General features: G+C 31.6%; 1 protein-coding gene across 1 annotated transcript in view; it reads left to right on the top strand.

Moving 5' to 3' along the window:
- The window catches only part of LOC130900267 (cuticle protein-like), a 34256-nt gene extending 22006 nt beyond the window's left edge, over positions 1-12250 (top strand). Inside the window, exons 4-6 of the mRNA XM_057810774.1 lie at positions 6148-6281; positions 9622-9798; positions 11990-12250. Of these exons, the coding sequence (XP_057666757.1) occupies positions 6148-6281; positions 9622-9798; positions 11990-12250 (572 nt within the window). The remainder of the gene's footprint in view (positions 1-6147; positions 6282-9621; positions 9799-11989) is intronic.
- The last annotated feature ends 489 nt before the right edge of the window (positions 12251-12739 follow it).

Here is a 12739-nt window from a genome sequence, read left to right as displayed (position 1 = left end):
CCTATTCGCCAGATTTAACCCCCTCGGATTATTTTCTGTTCCCAGACTTGAACAAATGGCTCCGTGGTCAAAGGAGGAGCGTAGCGGAAATTTCAAACTTTTTTCCCTAGTTTTGTAATATATTATTCCACTCGTTTCGTGCATTAAATTAGTAGGTTTCTTTAAGAATTACGTCAACCCACACTTCATATACAACCCACCCCGGAAAACGTCATAGTTTATTACAAATCTATATAATTAAATACATTTTTCACCTCGAAAATATCGAAGATTATTGTACTTTATGGTTTGATGAACCTTGAGGTGTTAAAATTTCAAGGAGGTTCACGTCAACAATAATAAATATCCTATTATTAAAATTAATAGTATGAAGTATTCTATTCCAAAGATTAATCATCACATTGAAATAATGAACGTATTGTAGTAGAACCTGTTGCCAAAATATTGGTGTGTAGATTAATGTATTATCAAATTGATTATGCCCGGTCTCACGCGAACGTGAATTAGATTATTATCTAATTTTCCGCCTTGTGGTGATGCCACATCGGCATTTCTAAATGTCCCGATTCCATCAAGACAAACACAGTTCAAAATAATTACTAGTGACGAATTTATATCTTGTTACATCGTTTTTAAGTTGAATAACTTGGATTATTTTTAAAATAAACGTGTGACATATGAATAGAATCAATATAAATATTTTGAGGTTAAGTTATTTCGATTTTTGATAAAATTCTTTAATAAGAGACCACGAAAAACTGCAAATAAATAACAAACTATTTAGTTTTGCACTTCAATAGAATATTTGCATCACTTCTATACATCGATACGTTTCTGATGTATCGTTCAGAGCTACACAAGTCGACCAGAAACATCAAAAACGAAACAACTTTTTGAGACCACAGAAATGAAAATTCCCTGGCGGATTTCGGGAAAAATATTATTTGACCGAAGAATAATCGACTTTGAACCCGGTGGTTCTATTTGAAAAAATAAAGATATTTGATAGTTACCAAGTTAAACTTTAAACACTTTTTATACACACCCTGTATAAAATAGAAAGTTTTTCAACATAGATTCAAATACGTCTGACTTTGTTGAAAGCAACCGAATAAAAACCTATTTCATATCTTTGAGGGTATCTTCGTAAAAAAATAATTTGTAAGGGTCTGTAACGGTCAAATTTTTTACAAAAAAAATACAAAAAAATGAATAACTCAAAAAGTATGCATTTTTCGAAAAAAGTTTTTAGACCAAATTATACTAGAATTTACGAATATTTCAAAAATGTATTAATATATAGGGTGTTCCGTTCAAAATAACAAAGTTACAGTCGACTTTTGTATTTTTTGTATTTTGCCATATACAGATAGTTTTAACTCGTCGTGGGACACCCTGTAGATAGTTTACTGAAATAAAAGCAGACGTGAACCAATTATTAATGAGAAATTATTAATAAAATTGAAGAAGAAGGAGGAAAATTATGCTATAGAATGTAAATTAAACTATACAAGACGACCAGAAACATCAAAATCGAAAAAACTTTTTGAGACCACAGATATGAAAACTCCCAGGCGGATCTCGGAAAAAGTATTACTTGACCGAAGAAGAATCGACTTTTTATCACAGCATACATACCCCTGAATGCAGTAAAATAGAAAAAACCGGGTGGTTCTATTTAAAAAATAAAGAAATTTCATATTTATGAAGTTAAACTTTGAACACTTTTGATACACACAATGTATAAAATAAAAAGTTTGTCAACACAGATTCAAATATATCTGGCCTTGCTAAAAGCTACCGAACAGAAACCATTTTCATATATTTAAGGGTATCCTCGTAAAAAAATAATTTGTAAGGTCTGCAACGGTCAAATTTTTTACAAAAAAAAAATAATAACTCAAAAAGTATGCATTTTTCGAAAAAAGTTTCTAGACAAAAGTATACTAGAATTTACGAATATTTTTAGATAGTTTACTGAAATAAAAGCAGATGTGAACCAATTATCAATTAGAAATTATTAATAAAATTGAAGAAGAAGAAGGAAAATTATGTTATAGAATGTAAACTAATCTATTCACCACGACCAGAAACAACTTTTTGAGACCACAGAAATGAAAACTCCCTGGCGGATCTCGGGAAAAATATTACTTGACCGAAGAAGAATCGACTTTGTATCACAGCATACAAAACAATGGAACCAACACTTAAGTCAAATGACAGGCGATAGATCTCCAATTGGAACACGGAGTAGAGGTCGACACCGAAAGAGTTAGAGCGACAATCTAGAGCCAGGATGAGGAGAGATATCGAAGAAAGAACAAGCATTAGACCTATTATGGTAGAAGGAGTAGAAAAAGAAATTGTGGACAGCTTTGACCACTTTCTATTACCATCACAACCATTGTTATTTTATCAACATCGCCAAGCTGATAGTTTATTATCAAAAATTGAAATCATTTGATCAATTGAAATCAAACGGATACAGAGGAATTAGCAATAGATAAACCTGCTGTGTTGAAGTCACCATCAAGCTTATGGTGTTGATAATCCATGTAGAAGTTCACTTTTTTATCATTATTAATTTAACGTTGTTGATGAAATAAAATATTGGGGGTATTTTCTAAGTTTGTAAAAGAATCTTAATGAATATAGGATAAGTAAATAGGTTACGTGTTTTATATGGTATAAACAAGGGTGGTTAGGTTGACTTACAACCCCTCATTGAGTACAATCGATACCTTTTCGGTGACTGTTACATTATGTTCTTCAAAACATGGTCAAAACGTTCACGATATAAGGAGTAGGAAACATATTTCGGTTACTTACATTATAATATTGACTTTCATCATAATCATATCCATGGTGGTTGTTATAATCACCGTATCCATAACTTCCTTGATCTCTATTGAAATTAACTTGATTTGAATTATGAATATAAGTATTGGAATATGATTGTCCACCGCCGAGGTTATTATTGTACCCACCGTAGTTTCTGTGAGCAGGAGAATGATTGGTAACGTATGATGTGGTTGAAATAGATCCTTTGCCTGAATAAGACTCTACACTATGATGTCCTGCATTGTAATTAGCTCCATCTTGACGATAAGCATAGTTGTTGATTAAACCAGCGTTGATTGTGCAGAATAATGTTGCAAATATTGCCTGAAACGACAAATGTTGCTAATAATATTTTCAACGAATTGAGAAGGAAAGAAAGAAGCCTTGATAATCCCGAAGAAATAATATTCAATAATTGTTATGTAGAATTTAAAGTACATTTTCCAGACACAAAAACCATTCCTTAGTTTTTTATTTTCATTTGAATATAACTTACGTGACCATCAAGAAGTCATAAATAATAAAAAAATCGAAACAGTACGAGCCAATTGTGAATTTACGGTATCAAAATTAAAAAAAAAATTTTTTCAAAGTACTTACTTTGTTAAACATAGTTGCGCTTCACTAATTCAAACAGTACTAATTAATTACTATGAAACTAACAATCTTTTATACTTTGATGTATCCAAATGAGTTATTCCCATAGTCTAGTTTAATTATTGAGAATACTAGTAATTAAATTCTGAAGGCATTAGGTAATGGCATGTGAAACACCCCAAATCATTAACGTGAACATCTTGAGAATCTTACAGTGTTGTGCAATATGACAGCTTTTAACAATTGTCGCTTGCGAGATTCTATGATTATTGTAAGTAACATCGTATAAGTTATATTTGCCAACTATTGTTGAATAAAAGTGAGATGTATATATCACTTTAGTTGATCAATACAGGGTGTCTCACGACGAGTTATAACTATCTGTATAGTAAAATCATGCGAATTTCTACGTTTGGGTTTTCTGGATACGATCTTTTTAACTAAAATATTTTCAAAGATGGCCGGTTCTACCGAAAGTCGACTGCAACTTTGTTATTTTAAATGAAACACCCTGTATATTAATACATTTTTGAAATCTACGTAGATTTTAGTATACTTTTGTCTAAAAACTTTTTTCGATCGTATCCGTTTGATTGTTTTACAACTCAATGATTTCAATTTTTGATAATAAACTATCAGCTTGGCGTTGTTGATAAAATAACAATGGTTGTGATGGTATAGAAAGTGGTCAAAGATGTCCACAATTTCTTTTTCTACTCCTTCTAGCATAATAGGTCTAATGCTTGTTCCTTCTTCGATATCTCTCCTCATCCTGGCTCTAGATTGTCGCTCTAACTCTTTCGGGGTCGACCTTCACTCCGTGTTCCAATTGGAGATCTATCGCCTGTCATTTGACTTAAGTGTTGGTTCCATTGTTTTGTATGCTGTGCAATAAAGTCGATTCTTCTTCGGTCAAGTAATATTTTTCCCGAGATCCGCCGGGGAGTTTTCCTATCTGTGGTCTCAAAAAGTTGTTTCTGGTCGTGTTGAATAGCTTAGTTTACATTCTATAGCATAATTTTCCTTCTTCTTCTTCAATTTTATTGATTATTTCTAATTGATAATTGGTTCACGTTTGCTTTTATTTCAGTAAACTATCTACAGGGTGTCCCACGACGAGTTAAATAAAACTATCTGTATATGGCAAAGTACAAAAAATACAAAAGTCGACTGTAACTTTGTTATTTTGAACGAAACACCCTATATATTAATATATTTTTGACATTTACGTAAATTTAAGTATACTTTTGTCTAAAAACTTTTTTCCAAAAATGCATACTTTTTGAGTTATTAATTTTTTTGTAAAAAGTTTGACCGTTGCAGACTCTTATAAATTATTTTTTTACGAGGTTACCCTCAAAGATATGAAAATAGTTTCTATTCGGTTGCTTTTACCAAGGTCAGACGTATTTGAATCTATGTTAAAAAATTTTTCATTTTATACAGGGTGTGTATAAAAAGTTCTCACAATTTAACTTCATAATTATCAAATTTTTAAATAGAGCCACCCGGTTTTATCTATTTTAATGCATTCAGGGGTAAAAAATAAGGCAAATTCATGTATACTTTCCTACACCGTTATCCAGATATTGAATCTGTAAATTTTTAGAGATGCAGGTGTGGTCTAAATTTTGGCAAGTTCAACCTCTACTCTCCTGTTTGCAAATAATAGTTAGTAGAGTTTCCTTTATATTTTTGATACATACATTCATTTTTGGATAACCATCCTGTAGTTGGAATATAATGGAAACTAAGAAAGACAAGAAATAAAGCGTATCAATATCTCGCAATGGCCTACAAATCTTCCAATATTATTTCACATCACCAACCTTGAAATAAAATTAATGGAATTGGATTGAAGAAAAAGTGACACACACAGTATTATAATTAGGATCAATGTCTATATAACTAATACACAATGCTGTTAGATTTTATTGATTTGGAACTGGAATATTTACCCGAAAAATTCACTAATCGAATAATTGTACTACTTCAGATTACAAAAATACTGAATAAGATAAATAAGGATTGAATAAAAAAAGCTGATAAAGGAGAGTTCATATTCATGTACTAATCTCAAAAATTGACTCTAAAGCACTTAAAATAGCTGTGGAATCATGTGAGGATATTAACATTGTTACAGAAGAAGATACAACTAAAAATGTGATTAATCGGATAGTTTATGACTAGAGCGAAGCACGTCAAACAAATATTTGAAAGACTTATGGTATTAATGTCTCATTGCGTTCGTAATCACCCGATTTATCGCCTAATGACTTTTTCTTCTTCCCCACTGTTAGACAAAAGATGCGCGGACACCCAAGAAGCTTCCAAACCATGTTTGGACGATATTAAAATTAGAATGAGCGTATGCTAAAAAGTACATGACAAATTATGGCCCCTGAATAAGGCCCGTTCCAGAAACGACCGATGATCATTCCTGATCGACGTAGTCGTTTGTTTGTTTAACTACACTGTTATCACTGCAATTGAGCAAAAACCATGTATCTGGAATATATATTGAGAAAAATACAAAAATCGTAATGCAAAAAATAAGGATGAAGTGGCTGAAATATTGCTCAATGATTTCGTGATTAGTGATGAGTTACATTAGCAAGAAGCATCAGTAACCTTTCCTAATGCTAATTCATATAATCCACGATCGTTTTCACCTAATTCCACTCGTGGATAATCTGATAATTATTCAAGGCTCCAGTCGACAGGCGGTCTCTTACATGTCTCCACTGGCGCAAGATTATTCATGTATTGAAAACAGAAACGGATTGACTTACTTGGTCGGAGTAAATGGTAAATTATATTTTGAGCCTCCATCTGATATGGAGGTGAGGTACATGACCGGACACAACTCTTGAATGCTAAACTTCTTGGTATTTGAAATGCTGCTATCGACTGTTGCTTTAATCGCTACTAATAAAACATGGTTGAATTCTGCTGCGCTCTAATCTGAACTTTTTACTGCCAATTTCCTAATCTTCAGAGCAGATCGTCAATTTGAATCAACCAATACCAAAAGTAGTGGATAATTATCTTAATACTTCGAAAAGCGATAAAACTTTTTGTTTCTAAATTGTCGGTTTTTGTTTTACGATTTATAAAAACTTAAAAGACAATTCTTGTAATGATATTAACTGTCTATTTTTTATATTAAATATAATTACTATAAGAAATCTTCTTGGCTTCATCAAATAAGCAGGAAATGCGTAATGCATGGAAATAATCCATTAAGTTTATAATTATTCAACTATAACATTAGTTGAAGGTCTATTGGCTACTACCACTGAAGTAATTAACAACCGCTGATTGATTCAGATGAAGATAATTTCGATAACGATAATTATATTTCTATTGTAGCGATTGGAATGCTTTAAGCAGGCATCCTTGCATCCTATTACAAATTTCACAAGGTCTTACGAATTTATATTTCTTTTGTTTTATCGAGTCTTGAACACATATTTATAAAGATAACTATTTCTTAAGTTTTCTTCGTTGATTATAACTCCATCTATGTTTTTACAGAAGATAAAATTAAGTAATAATAATTTACGAAAGGGTATATGTGAATATTTGACTTGATTATTATATGCAGGGTTCATAGTTGGGTCGTGGGCAGTCAACAACCGTTGCTTACATTGGTCTTTCAATATATATCTATCTGTCTATACAGGGTGTTGTTGTTCACGCTGATTAAGATGGTGAAAACAGAAAAAGAATTGCTTATAGCGTTTTCGAGTAAATAAAGCTGCCTGTATATTTTTGGCATAAATTTTTCCAAATTATTCACAGAATATACAGCATTTGTCTAAATCTAAAAATAAACAACTTATTCATCTTTATAACAAGTGGATATTTATTTTTTTAACAAGTTGGCCGAGATAAGTATAATCTAAATATTTTATTACAATACGAAAAAAACAAAATACAAACTAGTTTAAATGTGCCAAAATATCGCCGTTTTGTTAAATACATTTTCGAATATTCTTTAGTATACGATAATGTGTCTGATACTATCTTGAAGTTCAGTCTGATTCGTATATCTTCTTTTATAGACCTCGTTCTTGACATAACCCCAAACGTAAAAGTCTTGGGGAGTTATGTCAGGAGATCCAGGGGGTCAACGTGTAGGACCATTTGTAGCAATCCACCTATCTTGAAAAGTCTTTCCAACAATATTCTGACTTCGCGTACCTGATGGGGAAGAGCTCCATCTTGTTGAAAATAAATTTGGTTACGTGCTTCTAAATTGAGATCTTCCAAATATTCTTCCAGTAGCTCTGATAGCATATCAACTTATCTCCTGCCTGTCAAAGTACTTTCATAAAAAACTGGCCCAAATATGTTGCTGCCAATTAAACCACACCATACATTAATACTGAATTGTCTTTGCTACTGAATTGTCTTTGCGGATTTCTTGGATGAGCAATAAATAAATTTTCTCGACACCAAAAGTGCATGTTCCGCCATTTTATCAAAAGGATAAATATCGACAGTCAACTTGTTAGAGAGATGAATAAGTTAATAAGATGGTTATTTTTAGAATTAGCTTAATTCTGTATCAGAGCTTTTATATTCTGTGAATAATTTGGAAAAGTTTGAGCCTAAAATATAGAGCGTTAAACACCCTGTATATACCAGAATATATATAAAATGAATCTACATCAATATCAAATCAAACATATATGGAATGAATACACCGAATCTAAATAATCATCTTAAAACTATCGACCTCTGTTGGAAACCTAAAACAGGCAATTTAGCTTGAAACTTTTGTCACTAGGTCTCCACCAAGTGCTTCCATACATCTACGTAGAGTTTGTTATGCGATTAAATCACTTGGAGATATAATATCAACATATTGGCGAGCGCATTATCCTTGTTGTTTGAGCATTCAAACGAGTGGACCTTAATAAGGCACGACGTGGGCTGAACTCTGTTGTATTCTAATTTTTAGTCACGATAGCTTCATAGAGGCTTTAAAGTGTATATGCTCTGGAGGATCTTCCGTGAATAACCCCATATAAAACCCTTCTGCTTGCTAGAGCAGCTTTTTTTGATAATCACGTATTCGTACCAGAGCAGTTATGGATCCAGAGTGATCCTTAAATACTTCTACGCTCTAGAGTAGTAGCTATAATTTAGTGCGTGTTAATATTGAATCTTCTGTGAAAAATTAGGAGTTCGGTTTCAGACTGGCACTGTTCAACTTGCCGAGAGGTTCTTATCATCCTGCTTTGTTTAGATCTACGTTTAAGTTGTGAAATACCAGACACTACAGGGCTTGAGACACAGCTCTGCCTCGTGGGCAGCTCCTGGATACCACCGTCTCCACAACTTTTATAATTGCGTACTGAGAGGACCATTGCTCTGTCTGTTGGGTTCTAATTAAAAGTTGTAATTCAAGAAAACATATTACCAGGTAATACAAAACAGAAAATGAAATATCATTCATAGTTTTATACCAATTTTCTCAAGTATTAATTTTTCAAATTGTATACGGTAGTAATTATCACAAAAATTTCGGAGCAATAGTATTATTTTGAATTGAGAAATACGTTGTTAAATATTATAATGATCTTATTAATCTCAGCGTCACCGGCGAGTGTTTTTAATATTAGCACTAATTAGCAAATTATTTATTGTTATTTTCATCATAATTTCATTATCAAATGAAAAATCTAGGTCAGAATTTTGTGAAGCTACGTAACTTTCAGTTAATAAAGGAACAGGTATGATTTCTTATGTCTATAATGTGTGTGTCTATTACATTTAATCAATTCTTCGGTATAAAAAGCTTAACTCATTTAATTTGATTTAGTATCAAGTCGACGATCAGCTATACGATTATGTATTCAAAAGTAAGTTTAACAGAAAATTTTTGATAAAAACAATGTAAAATAATTTATTTCCTAAAACCCATCAAAAAGATTAATACTTTCCATAAACTTAGAGAATTAATTTACTGCAATCAGAATTATTATTTGTACAATAATTTCAAATTTATTTTACCATTAATATCATTCAAACAAATATCTGCTTATACTTCGGATTCAGTTTTGTTTTTAGTTCTGTGCCCGTTTCTTTCTATAAATATTTTTATGGGTAAATGGTTGTAATTGTTTGATCACGCGTATAAACAAATCACAAATCATAGTTTTAATTTTTCAGATTTTAACTTTGATAGCTGTAGCTGCAGTAGCACAAGCTGGAGTTTTGAACTACAGTCACGGCCAAGCTAGTTCATACTCTTCAGTTAATTTGGAAACACCAAAGTTCCATCAAGGATATGCAACTAATCCAATTGTTTCTCATGGATATTCTACAAACAAAGATGTAGATTTTTACGTGAGTTTCTAATAGGTTATGTAGAAAGTTTCGTCGGAATTTTTCAGTAAATGGTGTTTCACAGGTCGCAAGCTAGCCATTGTTTCTGTTAAAGCTTGTGACAAAAAATCCTGCTGTTGACTGCGTAATTTGTCAGTTATCAAATGTCCCAAGTATAAATATTACTTCTCTGTTAGGAGTTTAGTTTCAAGTATGTAAAGATTAAAAGAAAACGAACGACGCAATCAATTAAGTTAAAAGTTTTATTAACAAAATCAAGATCTAAAGAAATCGTTCACGGTTAAACACTTTATAAGGAAGGGAATGCAAAAAATTAACAATATCTATTAGCTTGTTGAAACAGGTATTTCGATTGAAAGTAAGTCAGGATCAGGCAGCGAAGCAAAAAAGGGTTTGGTTAAAGCAGCTCACCGAAAACTGGGAGTCAGTTTACGTAAAATATGTAACATCAAATCAAATGAAGAAAATCTACACCCAGAAGCAAAAAATAAAAGGTTGGGAAGCAACTACACTAGAATTGGAGAAATAATTTTGAACAAACTCCGGCTAACACCAGATTCAGTATTTCATATTTTAATGCAACCAACTGGGTGTTGATTCAGTTATATAAAATATAAATAAAGTGCCAATAATTAAATTAAAACAGTTCCCACAGTCTTAATTCATCGTGAGAATTTGTACAGGGTCCTTCATGACGAGCTGAATTTGCTTGTATGGGTTTTCCGAAATGCTCCATTCAGCTGAAATAATTTCAGTCTTCTGAAACTTCCAGTTATACCGGAAGTGGGCCCAAACTTCGTTATTTTAAACGGAATGCTATGGTCTTTATTAAATTCTCAATATAACTTTATATAATGCATCGTATGCCTAAGATCCGCCATTTTTTAATTATTCCACATTTTCGAAATTTTTGGACACATGCAGCCCTCAACTAAAAAAATTATATTTCTAAGTTTAAGTGAGTAAGGTCTATTATTTTTGAAATTTGAACAAATAACACTTACAGCATTCAAAATATGTGAAAATCTCGACAAAAATTTATATAGGGTGTTCAGAAAATGGTGTCGAATTTCGCTATCTAAAAACTTCGAAAACTTAATTTTTTCAAATAGCAACCCCCATTTTCCTCTTTATCATTGGATTTTACGTTTTAAATTAAGGGGACTTTGTTAGTAAATTCATATATCTCAATTTAACGGTTTTTGTAGAAACTGAAAAAAACTGAAATCTTCATGGTTTTTAATTTACTTTACTTTAATTTAATTTTTAGTTTTGTTCTTCCCCTCTTAGTGTAGTGTTTTTAAATATTATTTAATTGACTAAAGTATTTCAATTTTTGATACGTTAACTTTTGTTATTCGTTAGTCGCCATCGGCAGGTGACAATTAAAAACTATGAAAATTTCAGTTTTTTCAAGTTTCTACAAAAGCCGTTAATTAGATAGCGAACTTCGGTACCATTTTCTGAACACCCTATATAAATTTTTGTCAGGGTTTTTACATATTTTAGAAGCTGTGAGTGTTATTTGTCCAAATCCCAAAAATATTAGACCTGACTCACTTAAACTCAGAAATATAATTTTCTTAGTGGAGGGTTGCATGCATTTCGAAAATGTGAAATAATTAAAAAATGGCGGCACTTAGGCATACCAAAAATTTAATAAAAACCATAGCATTCTGTTTAAGATAACGAAGTTTGGGTATAACCAGAAGTTTCAGAAAACCGGTTTATATCAGGACTATTGGAGAACAAAATGAGATAATATCTCATGTCATATTATGACATATTCAATACAAAATACTCGCCCTTGCTCACTCGAGTACTGTATGGTTTACTGGGCACTATCTCGGTGGAGTACTCTGTCAATGTAATTGCGTCTTTATATTGGTCTATTAGACATTTTAGTTTTGAACTTTAAAAATGGAATTCAAGTTCTGTTTCCATTTTCTCCCGGTAAATATTTTTGTTTATATTTTTGTTTTGTTCAAATACAGGGATAATAAATATTTTGTCACTGTTTCTTTGTACCTAATAATATATTTTCGATACGGTCACTAATATTTTTATACCATTTTTTGATGATAAGTTTTTACGTGACGAATAAATATATTAAAATATATCAATGATTAGAATCTGATGATTATAATGGTGAATGTTAATTTTTAAACTTAATTTTTTAATAATGTTCCAGGCTCCTCCAAAATACGAATTCAACTACGGCGTTCAAGATGCTCAAAGTGGAGATCATAAAAGTCAACATGAAGTACGTGATGGGGATGTAGTTAAAGGTAGTTACACTGTAGCGGAATCTGATGGTACCATCCGCACTGTCCACTACACCGCTGACGACCATAATGGATTTAATGCCGTGGTAGAAAAATCAGGACATCCAGTACATGCAGCTCCAGCTTACGGAAAAACTATATTAGCTGGTCCTTCTTATCACCATTGATCAATTTATTAAATATAAAATTTGTTATGTTTGTTATTTTTTTTTTAAATATGCAATATACGATTGCGATACAATATGTTCGTTTTTAATTTTCTCCTGTAATAATCTATCTGTAACTAGATGAAAAAATTATACTGTTGATAGAGATCTCAAAATTAACGAAAATCGGAAAAAAACTTCTGAAATCAACTGAGCTGTAGATCTACTAAATTCTTATAGATTTGGCTTCAAATACAAATACAAAAATGACTGCAAGTTCCTGTAAATAAACTGAAGAATATAGTTTCTTCGTCCAAATTGGACTTTAAGAGATAGTAGATCTATCAACTGAAAAAGTAGTTGAGAAAATAAAATTTTGGAGACTATTAGTAGATAGTAAATGAATTTGCTAGATGTAGCTCAAATTAAAACAAAAAAACGGTTCAATATTATTGAAAATCAATGAAAACCGTAATTTCAAATGAAATTGCTGTGTAGATTTGTTATAAT

This window comes from Diorhabda carinulata, chromosome 12 (assembly GCF_026250575.1).
Source record: "Diorhabda carinulata isolate Delta chromosome 12, icDioCari1.1, whole genome shotgun sequence".
Lineage (NCBI taxonomy): Eukaryota > Metazoa > Arthropoda > Insecta > Coleoptera > Chrysomelidae > Diorhabda > Diorhabda carinulata.
This window is presented reverse-complemented; position numbering and strand designations above follow the sequence as displayed.